Source organism: Rattus norvegicus, chromosome 17 (genome assembly GCF_021556685.1).
Source record: "Rattus norvegicus strain SHRSP/BbbUtx chromosome 17, alternate assembly SHRSP_T2T, whole genome shotgun sequence".
NCBI lineage: Eukaryota > Metazoa > Chordata > Mammalia > Rodentia > Muridae > Rattus > Rattus norvegicus.
Window position 1 is genome coordinate 60,458,086 of NC_141550.1, and position 15,133 is coordinate 60,473,218.

Genomic DNA, 15,133 nt, shown 5'->3' on the forward strand with positions numbered 1-15,133 from the left:
TAAAGGATTGTTCAGCTTTTCCGCAAGGATTAAGGGTTGACTGGGAGTGATGATGTCAAGGTGGAGGGAATTAGGTACTCTTCCTGCAGAAATGGCAGAAGCCAGTCCACTGCAGTCACTGTACACATGCCTTTATATGTTACTTGGCCTTTTCTCCTTACCGCTTTTAATATTCTTTATTCTGTGATTTGGTGTTTTAAAGGTTATTATGTGACAGAAAGATTTTCTTTACTGGTCCAATCTATTTGGATTTCTGTAGGCTTCTTGTATGTTCATGGGCATCTCTCTCTTTAGGTTAGGGAAGTTTTCTTCTATAATTTTGTTGCAGATATTTACTGGTCCTTTAAGTTAGGAATCTTCTCTCTCTTCTCTACCTATCATCCTTAGGTTTGATCTCCTCATCGGGTCCTGGATTTCCTGCATGTTTTAGGGCAGGAGCTTTATTCACTTTGCATTTTCTTTGACCTGAGTCATGTCAATGTCTTCAAAGGTATCTTCTGCCCCTGAGATTCTCTCTCCTGTCTCTTATACTCTGTTGGCAATGCTTGTATCTATGGCTCCTGATCTCTTTCCTAAGTTTTTCATCACCAGGGTTGTCTCCATTCTTTATTTCTTATTTATTTCTATTTCCATTTTAGGTCTTGGACCACTTTCTTCAATTATTTCACCTGTTTGAGTGTGTTTTCCTATATTTCTTTAAGGGATTTCTTTGTTTCCTCCTTAAGGGCTTCTACCTGTTTGACTGATTTCCTGTTTAAGTGAGTTGTTTATATTCTTCTTAAAAGCCTCTATCATCTTCATGAGATAGGATTTTAGGTCAGAGATTTGCTTTTCAGGTGTGTCAGGGTATCCAGGGTTTGCTGTGGTGGGGAAACTGGGTTCTGATGGTACCAGAGTATATTGGTTTCTGTTACTTATGGTCTTGCACTTGCCATCTGATTATCTCTGGTGTTTATTAGCCTGGGTGTCTCTGACTGGAGGCAGGTAGGGCTCTGTGACCTCAGTTAGAGCAGGCCTTCTGGGAGTCAGAAAGTGCTGTCTCTGCTTAGGAGGGACATCCTGGGTCCCTAGTAAAGCTGGCCTCCTGTGTCCCTGGCTAATGCAGTCCTCCTGTGTCCCCGGTTATGACAGACCTATTAAGAGACAGGCAGGCTGTGAAATGTGGGAGAGGGACAGGCAAGTCAATCTGCCCCCATGGAGGTGCAGACTGGAAGGAAGATGGGGCTCACACAGAGAGGATAGGCCCTGTGTCCACTGGCCTCTGTGAGGGTCTCAGCTAGTGCAGGTATTGGGGTGAGGGTCTCACCTGTGTCCCTGGTTACAGCCAACCTCCTGGGAGACAGGCAGGCTGTGAGTTATAGGAGAGGGACAGGGACGCCAATCTGCCCCTGCAGAGGTACAGACCAGAAGTTTAAAAATAATTTTAATTAGAGTGATGCAGGGATTATGTAAGACCCTTTAAGACAATTCCTTTAATGAATTTGGATTTTTAAGACCTAGTTTTTAATGTAGTTAAAGGTTTGCCAAACTGACAAAAATATTATCTTAAGACATAAAAATCCTTGTGGATTTCTGTTTAATTTTTTTGCAACAGGTCCTCATGTAATTTGGGCTGGCCTGAAACCCTTTCTGTATAACAGCTGCTTTTAGCTTTGAAACTTCTGTTTCTTCCAACTTCACCCATACCACAAGTGCTGGCATGAGAGGTGTAGCCACCAAGCCCAGAATCCTTGTTGTTTGAGGGATTGTTGTTGTTGTTGTTGTGGTGGTGGTGGTGGTGGTGGTGGTGGTGGTGGTGGTGGTGGTGGTGGTGGTGGTGGTTAGAACTGTTAGATAGGCAGTCACTATGTAATCCTAGCTATCCTGAACTCTTTAAACCAGGCTGGCATCATATTCACAAAGATTTGCCTATCCCGGTTTCCTGAGTATTGGAATTAAAAATTCTTACTTTTTAGACTTAGTTTATTGCTGTTCTTTTTTTGTTTTGGGTTTTAGTTTTGTTTTGTTTTGTTTTGTTTGTTGCTGTTTTGATGGTCCGTTTGCAAATTTTACTAAGAGCAGACTAATACCTAAAGAAATTGTTTAAAATAGAGAATTAAACTCTAGTTTTATATTATATTGAAGTTTTGCATTAAGAACTTTAAAAACTGAACAATGTACAGATATTGAGAGACCTTAGAACACTCAATCCTAAATAGGTTTCCTCATCAAATCCCTCCCCTAAGGGGTCAGAGAACTCTGCAGAAAAGGAGGTGAAACATTTGTAAAAAGCCAGAGGGAGGAGACAACAAGGAAATGAGGCCTTCTAAATATAACAGGACTGACACTCATGGTTTCCAGATAGCAGGGCCTCCAGCTGAGGCAGGATAACAGCCCCAGCTCAGGATGACAGAGAAAGCTCAGGATGCAGGGGTCACTCAGCAGGCAGTTCTGTCAGCCTCTCTGTCTGTCTGAGACACCTGAAGGGTTGCATCCGGGGGAACATTGGGGCCTACATGGTGCCTGCAAGGAAGGAGAGTGAAACGGCATCCCTGAACAGCTGCCTCTGGCTCATGTCAGACTCAGTCACACAGGGCACACACAAGGTAGCATGGAAGAAGGCAACATGGCTAGGGTTTAAGGTGGGCCTGGGTGTGCAGGGCTAAGTTTAGGTGTAGGGATAGAGATGTCATTCAAGTGTAAGGACTCAGATTGCAAAGCTGAGGTGTTGCCTGTACCCAGACATCCCTTGGAGCAGTGGAATGGGACACACCTATGTAACTGTGTCTAAGTGTGTACCTGAGGAATGGGAAGGGACCTAGAAACATTTAAGAAAGTCCTGTGTGAAGAGGGGACAGTAAAGGGACCCCCAGGAAATGACCTCACTTCCTTCACTATGACCCAACAATGCAAAATCCTGATGACCAGGCAGCCAACTGCTTACACACAGCCCAGCAGGCTCACTTGTCCAAGAGCTTAGAGAGAGCAGGATGTTCTCTTGTTGTCCTTGGACTACTGAAGGCTCAGGCCTGAAGAAAGATAAAAATGAAGGTCAGGGAGGGACCTTGAAATTCATGATTCTTTCCTGCCTGCAATGTCTCTGGCCATTTGCCCAGAAGGAAACAGACTTGACCCAGGACAACCAGACCCAGGACTACGCAGACGAGGTAACCTCTCTGAACTCTCACAGTTTTTCTAGTTTTGCTCGAGGTGTTATTATTGAAGGAGACTTGTAATGATAATAACCAATGAGAATGTTGCAGAACGAAACTTGTGCTTGTCTGAACCATCCATCATGATGTCTCCTCAGGGTGAGCATGAGTGTGCCCCAAAGGTCGTGACGGAGCCCTGTAGAGAGTCCCCCATCAGTGCAGACATGGTGGAAAACATGGTGAACCAACTGGTACCATCTCTGCAGGGTGGGGACCCCTTGTTTGCCCCTTCCTTCCTGTACGCATACCGACAGTTCACCACCACACAGCATGTGCTGGATCTGCTGTTGAAGCGGTGAGTGCCCACCTCCAAGCCCGGAGATCTCAGGCCCTCTTGTTTGTTCTGGGAAGCACTTTGTTTACTCCTTGACTAGAGTATTGTCAGGCCACAGCAGCATGAATTCAAAAAATGCTTCTCCCAGGCTTGACCCAAGAGAGTGTGCTGGCCAAGCTGAGACTAATGAATGTAGCTGTCCTCTGTGCCTTACTGAAGCTCTTTATCTTTGGCCCAAAATTGCTGAGGCCTTGGTGGAAGCACTCCTCCCGTTTGTAAAGAATGTTCCAGAATTCCTTTAGAAATACCCAATATAGATGTGTCCAAAGTCAAGACCTATGGAGGGAAATCTGAGAGACCTGTGATCACTGAGACGTCAGAATAGAGATGTGTTCCCCCGCTGCACAAGCATCTTTGAAGCACCTACTGTATGTAGCTGAACTAATAATTCTGAGAGCAGACAGAACTTCCACATTCTGAATTTTGATTCTTATCTAGGTAGCCCCCTGCCCCTAGATGTCTTTTAGGTGGGGACCTGGGATTTTACAGGTGACATGTGTTCTGGTCTCGTCTAGTTTTGCCTACTTCCGCCTGGATTGTGAAGAGGACGAACAAATAAAGAGGTAAGTGGGCTTTGTAGAAAGAGGAAGGATTTGGGTCTCCAGTGTGGGGCATTTTGGGTTCCTAGGGTAAGAATGGCCAATGTTTTGGTCTGGTTCTTCTCCTGGATTTCTACTACCGTAGTGTAGTCCAGGCAGTGCCTGCAGGATGAGAATTTCATGGGCTTGGTTCTTGCAAGTGGTGAGATGGGGAAGCCTGGAGCCTCGAGTGCTGCTGTGAGAACCTATCCACATACCAAGCCAGGGAAGGAGGCTTGCTCAGCTGTTCTCCACTAGAGGTTGACAATGAGATGTGTGAGGCTCCCTGCTCACTACAACCTCACAATCCTGCCCACCGTTCTCATCTGCATAGGGCTGGATCTCTTCCTTGCAGTCCTTCCTGTAGGCAGACGCCATGGGAGGGTTGAAGAAGGAAAGGCCTGACCATAGCCTGTTGTGCATCCCCTCTCCTCAGCGTTCTCTGTTCTTTCCTGGACTCATGGATAGACATATACCCTGAGGAGTTTTGTCAGACAGGAAACCTGTCCATTCTGAAAAAACTGAAGGCCTACTTGACTGTGAACATGCCCTCCTCCAATCTGAATCTCCGCGTCCATATGCTTCTTGAGGAGTTGCAGGAAGACGCCAGTGAGTCAGAGAGAGATGATGAGGACTCAGGTAGGTGTTTGAGACCCCATGTGTGCGGTTTAGTACCTGATGTGCTGGGGAGGCTTGAGAGCCTTCTGCTTGCAGAAGCTGTCACTTGACCTTGGCACATGACCTTTTGTAGGACATGTCAAGATCCCCAGCAGACATGGTCTCCTCTGTCTTTGGAAAGGCTAAGAGGAGGTCTCATCTTGGGGATCTTATTCCTTCCACGCCGTTGCCACTTCCCCTTCTCCACAAGCCTCACTAACTGCAGATTTGTCTCTATCCTTAGATCTGGGGAGCCATACATCTGAAGATTCAGAGATTGAAGTGTTGTTTCCATCAGTGAAAATGCAGCCAAAACCAACTTGTGCACCAGAGTCTGAGAGCCCAAAACCCAACAGGGAGCTCTGCTCTGGGAACCAGATGTAACATCAGCAGTCCAGCCAGCACAGCCGGTAGCAGCTGTGCTCACCATTTCAGCAGATACAGTGGCCTTTCACACATCCCCCGTTGTACCTCCTTAGAGAATGACCCTGTCACCCCCATCACCAATAGGGGCCTATTTAGTCAAAGAGCACCAGTCTTTATCCAAAGAGAATCATTCCCCTATTTCAGTTATTACAGATCTCCTTCCCCTGTGATCAGCCCCAACCTTCCCCTTAAAAATAGCCCTTTTACTCCTGTGGGTTTTTTTTTTTAATGTTTCATTTTCTTTGAGTATTGGTTTTAATAAATTGTTAGCATTTGTTTATTCCCTAAATTGAGATTATGCTGTTCATTCAGCATGCATGGGGCAGGGCACAGCAGTATACCCTGGTAGATTACACCAGTCTTGTGAGAGGCTACATGAAGACACATTATCCTGGTGGAAAAGAAGCAAAGCCCCTTGTTTGGCAGAGGTTGAGTGAATGCCTGGGAGTGGTGCACAAAACGAGAAAGTTGAGCCAACTCATATTTTGCTGGGGTTCTCCAGTGGCCAAAGTCCAAGATGTGCTTTGAGGTCCAACTGGCCAGGTGTCCATGACCGGGGTTTCTGGTTTAGTTTCAGGAGGGTGGGCAATGGGGAGAGCGGGAAGGGAAAGAAGGGTGAGGAGGTCCGGGAGGGTGGAGAGGGCAAGGTACACTTAAGCAGTTCACACCCCCCTGAGTCAAGAAGCAGAAGCGAATCGGGGAGCTTGGCTGACTTTCTCCTGTGCTTCTGTCCAGACCAATGGGATAGTGCTGTGCACATCCAGTGTGGGCATTCCCTCAGCAGGAAATCCTCCTCGGAAACTCCACCACAGCACACACAGTCAGGTGCACCTCACCAAGCTCTGGGTTTTCTGAATGCACTCAGGTCTACAGCCAACATTGATGTGAGTGCAGAACAATGAGAAGGGTAGAAGAAAGCAGAGGAGGGCAGCGCGTTGGGCGGGCAGAGCAGCTCCAGGCTTTGCAGCTTGATGGAAGTTGGTCTGGAAACCGTTTGCCTGGGAGGATGCCAGGTAGAATTGTCTCTCAGCCAGCATACACAGACTTCTGTGTTTTAGGGACAAAGTAATGGTACTGGGGTGGAATAGGCTTGGAGCTCATGAGGATTCCAATGGGATCTGTGTCTGTTTCACAGATTTACTCAAGTATCCATATATTGCAAAGGGAATAGCAGTGACCCACTGTGGTGGAATTTGCCCCTAATTAATTGATTGGATAATAAAGACGACAAGAAACCAATCATTGAGTGAAAAGGAGGAGGCGGGTCTTCTGGGTCTGAGGAAGACGGAAAGGGAGAGGAAGCAAAAAGTAGACCAGGAACTGTTAGACCTGGTGGCAGCTCCTGCCACTGGAAGATTTCCAACATAGACTCTGCACCCAGCAGTTGTGTCATCTTTGACAACTGGCGACTGAGGTTGGGCAGAGGAAAAACATCGCTGGGACAGAATCCGGCTAGGCTATGGAACGGGAAGATAGGGCAAGCTCCAGGGGAGAGGTAACCGCAGTGGAGTGCTGGCTGGCCAGAGCGATCTCAGAGCTCTGGAAAGACAGAGCCAGCCTTTGTGGGAGAGGCATTGGCTTGGAGAAACACATGGTCTCAGTCTTGGTCTTGGTCTTGATCTCAGGCTATGTACTGGGCTAGGAACATACTGAGATGCTGATACCGGTGCATAGCCAGTTTAGTGTGGATTTAAAAAAAAAAACTACACGCTACAGCCCAGACTGAAGGGTGGAGAAACTTGGCACACAGTGTAGATCAATCAGGTCCAGACTGCCAGGACTAGAGCAGGGTGTGGAGGTCACATTCTGCAGTGGATTCCAAACAAGAGGATGGACATGTGCTTCAGAGCTGAAGAGTTTGTTTCTCTCCCATAGAGTTGTCCGAGGGGGAGAGTTCGGGACAGCTGCACAGTCTGACTGTGGCTTCCTACAATTGGCTTCATACTGACCCATTCAGTCTCGCTGCCTGCTCCTTTCTCCTTGTCACACATTGAACTGAAACGATCTATTTTGCAGATTCTGGGCTGCAGCATCTACTTCTAGATATCAAGGCTCAAACTTGACAAACCCTGAGGCCTGCTCATCCTGGAGCTTAATAAGAAGCCAGGAACCGGTCCTTTCCTGACTGGTGGGTGATCCTCCCAGTGTCTGTCTGACATTCAGAGCGATAGGCGGCCATACCAGGTTGGTCTCTTCTCACCAAGGCTAGCTCTTTATGGTGCTGTCATTGACCGCTGTGTGGCCTTCTGTAGTTTCTTTCACCAGTCTAGGGCCTGCCAAGCTGCACATGGGTACCTTCTCACTTGGACGCTCAGAGCTGATGCCACAATTGCCACATGGGAGGTAAGTTGTTGGATCTGGCAAGATGTGAAGCCTAGGAGCAGAGGTGGCATGGTGTCACCCAGAGTGACATCAGAGTAGGATGTAGATGGAGGGGTATTAGAACACTAGTGTCAGGAGCCCAGCTGGACATGCTTCATAGAATAACATCTGAGAAAGGAGAAAAGTAGAGTCACATGAAGCGAGGAGGAGGAGCCCTGCCTGGAGCACTCTCCGGCTCCTGTGCTGAGAGTCCGGTCCCTCAGAGCAGTGTTTTCAAAAGTGAGGGCACTGACTTGCCAGGCAAATGCAGGGCTTATGAAATTACCTTATGCCATGATCCAAACTTAATAGAAGAAAACGAAAGTCAAGAGAACATGACCTTCGGGCTCAGGAGACAGGAGACTCAGGATCAGGCACAGCACTTTTGCCAGTGTCTCCTGAGGCTGAGCTTAGTGTTCCCAAAGCCTGAGACAACACCTCTTGTCCTGCATTTCCAGTCACCAGGCTACCTCCAGCTACTGCACACGTGTAGTGATTGGGCATGAGCTAGAGGAAACTTAGGGAGTACAGAGAGGTTTTTCTGGGAATGCGGTGCCCTGGGGTCGTACCTAGGTCAAGCTCTAAGAGCTCCTGAGTGTCCCTGTGAGTTCATGTGACTGATGGGATGTTGCACGGGCACACCACACACTGTCAGTATGGTCTTGACCACCTGTGTGATGATGTACCAAACTCTAGGTTTATCAGTGTTGTGGTCATCAGAGCCAGAACTGGACAGCATACATGCTGGAATTGGTGGTGTGGAGAGACTGTAGTCTGAGTCAAGTAAAATTTTACCTCTAAACCCTTTCACCAAAAAAATTCTTAGGAAGTTGGAATGAAAAGTTAATAGATTAAAAGTGTGTGGATGTGGATGTGTGTGTGCATATGACTGTTTTCAAGGTATGTGCATGTACACATGTTCAAATTTGTCTGTGCACGGATGTGTGTGCAAGATGTGTGTGTGTGTGTGTGTGTGTGTGTGTGTGTGTGTGTGTGTGTGATCATCACAATACTAATGATCCAGAAGACTTCCGTCACCCTCCAAATTTCTATCCTGCTAGGTGGAGGTTGACATAGTGGGAGGTGGTTTTCAAAGGGACTGTACAGTTTTATTTTGAAGTCAGCAATAAACGCAGGTTACTGTTTCTCATTTTTCATGATGCACCAGCTGGGTCTGGTTGATGTTGGCTTTTCTTTTAGACAGGTAATGATGTCTCATCCCACTTGTCAAACTGAGCAAAGTCCTCCTCTCAGGCAACCGAAATTACTTTGTATTCCAATTGCATTTGCCAGCGATAGAGACGTAGGGTGTTTCTGGTATCCGTCAGTTGCTCTTAGACTGGTGTCTTCACACTGCCTTAAAAGTACCTTAGGTGTACTTCAAGCTAGATTTTGCAGGCAGCCGGTCCTCCAGCTGAGGCAGGATCACAGCCCCGGCTCTGAGAAGGAGGCTCAAAGTGCAGATGCACTCAGAGAAGGTAGTTCGGCCAGCCTCCCTGTCCGGGACACCTGAAGGTCTGTGTCCTTAGGAGCATGGGAGCCTGCAGATGGAGAGTGAAGGAAGGCATCAGTGAGGCATCCCTGACTTCATGACTCAACTTCAGACTCAGTCACTGGAAAAGATTATTATGGGATGTGCATAGAGTACAGACATCCATTACCCAGTCACTCTGGATTTTTTTTCAGAACTAGCTCTTATCCCAGTGAAATCTGGATTTCATGTTATTCTTCATAAAATCATTTCACTGCAGTGAAGGTGACTTTTCTAGTATTCTCATCTGCTATGTCCTATTCTTCCACATGGGGGCAGTGATGAGGAGCTTCTGCCAGCTCTGGGCTTCCTCTCCGGTTCTCTTTCCAATGTCTTTCCCTTTCCTGTTTTTCCTGCCGGCAAACTTTCAGGATAAAGAAGGGGACACCAGAGATCTCTGGGTATGTAGACCTGGAGGAGTCTGTAGCGGCAGAGGAATGACGACAAAACTGTGGAGGGTGCACATAGGTGAAAGACCCGGATTCCTGGCAAGAATGTGGATGCTGTCCTCTGTCCATGGTTCTACAGTACTTGTGCCATCCCAACACATTGGCAGACAATGGTAACCTGTGAGAACACTGGCTCACTAATCATTGGCCAAGAATGGGCCGTCCAAGGGGTCAATAATGAATGACTTTGCAGCAGGAACCACTGGGAACACAGAGTAAAGACGAAAAGATGGGACTCTGGAAAGGAGATAAGGGATTAGAGAAGAGATGGGGGCATCAAACAACGGAGGATGGTGGCATGACTGTGTGACTAGATGATTTACAGGAAAATCTAGGAAGCTTCCAACATCGAAATGACACTCTTAATTACTGGCATGGGCAGCTCTGTGGCAGACCACCTGCCTAGCATGTGTGGAGCACTGCAGGGGACCACTCAGAAGCAAAACATCCTTCATGAAAACCTCATGGTTGTAAGGAGACTATGGGCTGGAACGCATTGCATCACATGGCCACTTTAAACATAGGGAACCTCAGGAGCATCCTGTAGATGCTGCTGGCAGGGCAGCCATGGTGTGGTACTTCCCCATGCTGCTAGCACCAGCTTTACCAACCTCATTTCCAACATGTCAACATTTACTTCTGCCTGCTTTGCACCAGCTCATTTGCCAACGGAGAAGCCAGTGGCATTTCACCCGTACTGGGGGTATTCTAGAGACTGCTTTTACTGGAGTGAGATGCTGAGACCACAGAGGAGTCTCAGTTGTCCTCAGAGCGAGTGAGCCAAACTCCATGAAATCCAGGCTTCACTCCCACAAGTGCTGAGAAAGGTGAGTGCTCATGGTGTCCTATTTTTTAAGCAGAGCCAGGCATTGAAGGCTACACACCTTTAATTCCAGCACTCAGGAGGCAAAGGATGGCAGGCTTCTGAATTTGAGAGCAGCCTGGTCTACAAAAGTAGTTTCAGAGTTCCAGAACAGCCAGAGCCACACAGAGAAATCTTGTTTTGTGGGGGAGGGGGGAGGAGGAAGCTGGCAGGGGCTGGAGAGATGGCTCAGCGGTTAAGAGCACTGACTGCTTTTCCAGAGGTCCTGAGTTCAATTCCCAGCAACCATATAGTGGCTCACAACCATCTTGTAATGGAATCTGATGCCCACTTCTGGTGTGTCTGAAGACAGCTACAATGTACTCACAAATAAATAAATAAATACATAAATACATAAATAAATCTTGAGAGAGAGGAAGGAGGGGGAGGAGGGGAGAGAGAGAGAGAGAGAGAGAGAGAGAGAGAGAGAGAGAGAGAGAGAGATACTGCTCTTGTAGAGATCCTGAGTTCATTTCCCAACAACCACATGGTGTTTACAACCATGTATAGTGGGCTCTGACGCCCTCTTCTGGTGTGTGGGCATACATGTTAACAGAGCATCCAGGTCCATAAGATGCGTAACCAAATGGCAGAAGCTACATGCTGGACTCTGGCTTAACCTCCGTGTTGCAGCCCGTTTCTGTCATCAGCTGATCACGGTGGACGTTGAGAGCAGATATGTCAGCACACATACCGGTCTGCTGGGGCTGGATATCCAAACCAGCAGACCAGTTTGGAAAGCATGCTGCCAGGACTATCTAGACAGAAACTGACCCAACTGCTTCCGGTGTAAGCCAGCTCTAAAGCAGTGCTGGGGGCCGAGGTTCTCAACCTTCCTAATGCCAAGATCCTGTAACACAGTTATTCACACCATGGTGACCCTCAACCACAAAAGCTTCCACTTGCTAAGCTGATGAGTGGGGTGAGACAGCAACTGCCTTAGTTCAGGTTTTACTGCCGTGAAGAGACACCATGGAGTTTATCATCGCCATGGTGGGAAACATGACAGTGTGCGGGCTGACATGGTCCTAGAGAAGGAGCTCAGAATTCTACATCTCGATTAACAGGAAGGGCTGGTCAAAGCTTGGGTCTCATACACCTGATTTCCACTAGAGTGTTCCAGGTCTGAGGTACTGCCTGCAAGGGGAGAGTTACAAGAGTTGGGGTTCATGCAAGCAGAAAACACAGGGAAATGGGGGGTGGGGGTTAATGGTCAGCTCCTGTGAGACTCTGGACCAGGGGTTCTCAACCTTCCTAATGCCCAGACCCTTTAATACAGTTATTCATATATGATTGGTGACCCTCAATCATAAAGTTACTTTTGTTGCTACTTCATAACTGTAATTTTGCTATTCTTTTGAATCATAATATAAATAGCTGTGTTTTCCAATGTGTCTTCCAATGGTGACCCCTGTTAAAGGGAGGGTTGACCCAAAGGGACCACAGGTTGAGAACCACTGCTGTATACTCATGCCAACCCATACCAGGCAGGTTTTTCCAGCTGTCCCCCATCAGAGCCTGGGCATAAGGTATTTAAAGCCCACTGCTCTCTTGGACCTAACACCTCTGCCCACCATGCCCATGTGCCCACCTATCCCATGGCCTGATCATCCTCTACTTGGCAGTCCTCTGTGAGGACCTAAGGGAGAGCTGAGCCAAGAGAGACCAGGCTCTGAGTCTGCTGTTTCTACTGTGCCCCACGCACATCTGCACCTTCCTGAAGACATAGCTGGACATGTATCCTGAGGATTTTCACCAGTCCTCAGATTGATCCATTCTGACCCAGCTGATGGTCTACTTGCTTCTGAACATGCCCTGCTCAGGTCCTATGGCAGTCTGTGTCTGCTCCTGACCCGGCTGAAGAGCAAAGACGCCAGTGATTTAGAAAGAGAGAATGAGGAAGCCTGGGGTAGGTGAGGAAGGTTCAGGACAGGGTGTTCTGGGGGAAGACTCCATATGCTGCTGACAGATCCTGGTGTGAACAGATGCTCTTTTTAGGACAGGTCTTAGATTCTCCTGCAGATACAGGTCTTTGCTGTCTTTAGAAAAGGATAAGAGAAAACTCCCTTCTGGGAGTCTTACCTCTTTTGGCAACTTCACTGTTACCAACTTCAACTTACCTCTGTTGGCAACTTCTCATCTCAAGCTTCCTCCATCCTTAGGTCTAGAGAGCCACACACCAGCAGGTTGCCAGCACGAGGCGTATTTATCAGGGACAGTGAATCCAGACACTCTGGAGCCAGAAGCCACCTGTGAGCCTGATGCCAGGTGCATCAGCAGCTGAGCCACACACCTGTTATCTGGTGTGAGTGTCCCCGTGCATCAGCCAACACAGCCACCTTTCTCACTTCCTGCCTTTGCTGCCATGGGCCTGCCTACTGAGGAAGTGGCCACACCAGAGCCAATCTTCTACCCACTTTGCAGACCAAGCCTGTTCTGTCATCTCTCTTGGACTCAGCTTATGAATTCCTAAAAAAAGTCTCTATACCATAGCTGGTCTTCATCTCTCCCAAAAATACCTTCTGCTTCTTTAAGGTACTTGCCATACTCTTTCTAATAAAATTTCTATGTTTATCCTACACTGCTTGACTCAAGGGCAAATGCACAAAGCACACTGGCATGCTGCAGTTCCTTGCAGTGTCCTTGTGCTACTGAAGTCCCAAGCAGACCATACGGGTCATGTGGGAGACTATATATAGGCCATCTGGAGGGCAGAGGGAGAAAACTCCTGCTTTGACAACTACAGAAGAGTGTTCACAATCCAGACAGGGGAGGTCTCTTGGCATGTACGCAGGCAGTGGCCCTAATGGTTAAAGACGTGGGCACGGTTCTCAGGTGGACCTACTGTCCCAGAGAGAGGTCTCAGCTTTAGTCTCAAGCTCCTTATCTGTGACCCTGGACAGCAGTCCCATCCCAGGAAAGGACTAAGGTAAACTGCGATGATATGGGGAGCTCTCTGCCACCCTAATTGCAAGGTTGTGCACATGCTCACTTTGTGGCAATGTGCAACGCACAGCTCGAAGAGAGAAGTTTGGAGTGCTGGTTTCCTGGGGATTTTCATACAGACTTCCTGAGCTTTCTCACAAGCGTTGGTGAAGTTGAATAGAGAAACTGTGTGAAAAGTACCTTGCTTTAGAGAAGAAAAACAATTTGCACGCTAGCCTGAGATTTTAACCTTAGACCCAAAGGTCTATTTTCTCCCACCTTTTCTTCCTTCTGCTTTTTGTTTCCAGCTGGCCCAAGAGTCTCATCACTGCGCTATGCCCTGATAAAGCTCTGGAGTAGAAACTTCCAAGTTAAGGAGAGATGTTATCAGAAGGGCATTCGGTCTAAAGCTATCGCCCGGCTCTTAGATGTCAGATGTACAGGTTAGTATCTTATCTCCATTCTGGAAGGTGCACTTTCAGCTCCACTGGCAATGTGAGCACCTGTCCACATCCCTGTAGCATCCCTTCATGCTTTGCCTGCCAAGGCCCTCCTCTCATTTAGCTCTGTTTGGTCACAAGGAAGCCCCAGAACATTTTTTAATTCAATATTTGAGGTTTCTTTCTGGGTATTCTGGTGACGTATTCATGAAAATACCTTTGAAGGCAGGCGTGCCACAGCACACATCTAATCGCAGAACTCAGAGAGCCTGTGCCGGGAAGACCTTTTCCTACTAGAATACATGGTGAAAAGGAGGCCAGGCTGGGCCATATACAAGACCTGGAGAAGAGAGAGGAGAGGGGAGGGAAAGAGAAAGGAAAAAGAAATGGATTCAAGAGAAAATCTTATTGGCCTTGAAATCAGTCCTGTGTCAATCCCCCAGTGCCAGATTCACACAAGTACCACTGCACCAGGTAGTATTTTTTTTAATTGTTTTTACTGTTTCCTGTGGCACATGAGCCCACCAAAGGCTCATGCTAGGCACAGAGCTAGGAAACTATGTAGCCTCCCCACAGTGTTGTAGCTTCTGTTCACTGAGAAATGTTAAATCATTTTCTTAGGGTCAGCTTTGCCAGGTACTAAGTGGAGATGAATCGTTCACATGTTGCGTTTATCTCTGCTGTACAGTGGGCTGGATGCAGAATTCCAGCCCTCTTGAGCAAGCCAGGCTCTGTAGCATCTGCTCTTGCAGGCTGATTTCACACTGGTTACTATGACAACCTGATGAAACACAATCATCCTAGTTCATAGCTCTAGTAGAAAATGACTTGCTTGAGTAGCTGAATTGCTCTATTGGCTGCCCCAAGAGGGAGACAGATCTCTAGGCTGGCACCTGCTGGCTGAGATGGTGATAGGTTTAGGGACTTGGGTAGTAGTAGTTTGCCCTCCAAATCCAGTTGCTCCCTGAGCCTAGCCTTTGCTGACCCTTCTTCTCCTGGGCACTGACAGTCTCCAACAGTCTTCATCAAACTGAGCATTTCATACACAATTCTAAACTAGCGCTCCAGGCTCAGACCTGATTCAGTGTGGCAGAAACACAACTTACCTTGAGTGGTAGCCTTTCCTACTTACGAGTGCTTGCAGGAAACAGTTTCCACAATAACCAAAAACTGATGCTCCAGATATAAGGGACACTATTTCTAAATTTTGTGTTTCTACCAGGGGCTGGAAGTCAGGCCCTTGCTTTGCCACCGATCTATACCCTGAAATGAGTCCTGAAAGAAAACATAAATTTACTTCACTGATTGATATGTATGCATGTATGTATTTATGCATGTATGTATGCATGTATGTATATACGTACATACATTCGTGTTTT

General features: G+C 47.5%; 1 protein-coding gene across 1 annotated transcript; it reads left to right on the top strand.

The window, feature by feature from the left end:
• The first annotated feature begins 1,046 nt into the window (after positions 1–1,046).
• 4930596D02Rikl2 (RIKEN cDNA 4930596D02 gene like 2) lies at positions 1,047–5,475 on the top strand. Its single transcript, XM_087591884.1, has 5 exons — positions 1,047–3,146; positions 3,290–3,486; positions 4,041–4,088; positions 4,540–4,742; positions 5,005–5,475. Exons 1-5 carry the CDS (start codon positions 2,970–2,972, stop codon positions 5,142–5,144), a joined length of 765 nt encoding a protein of 254 aa, XP_087448010.1. The 5' UTR covers positions 1,047–2,969; the 3' UTR covers positions 5,145–5,475.
• Positions 5,476–15,133: the final 9,658 nt, after the last annotated feature.

Coding starts and splice junctions, on each gene's coding strand:
- 4930596D02Rikl2 (XM_087591884.1), top strand. CDS start 2,970: ATGTTCTCTTGTTGTCCTTGGACTACTGAAGGCTCAGGCCTGAAGAAA. Junction 3,147..3,289: donor CCCAGGACTACGCAGACGAG/GTAACCTCTCTG, acceptor ATGTCTCCTCAG/GGTGAGCATGAGTGTGCCCC. Junction 4,089..4,539: donor GAGGACGAACAAATAAAGAG/GTAAGTGGGCTT, acceptor CCCTCTCCTCAG/CGTTCTCTGTTCTTTCCTGG.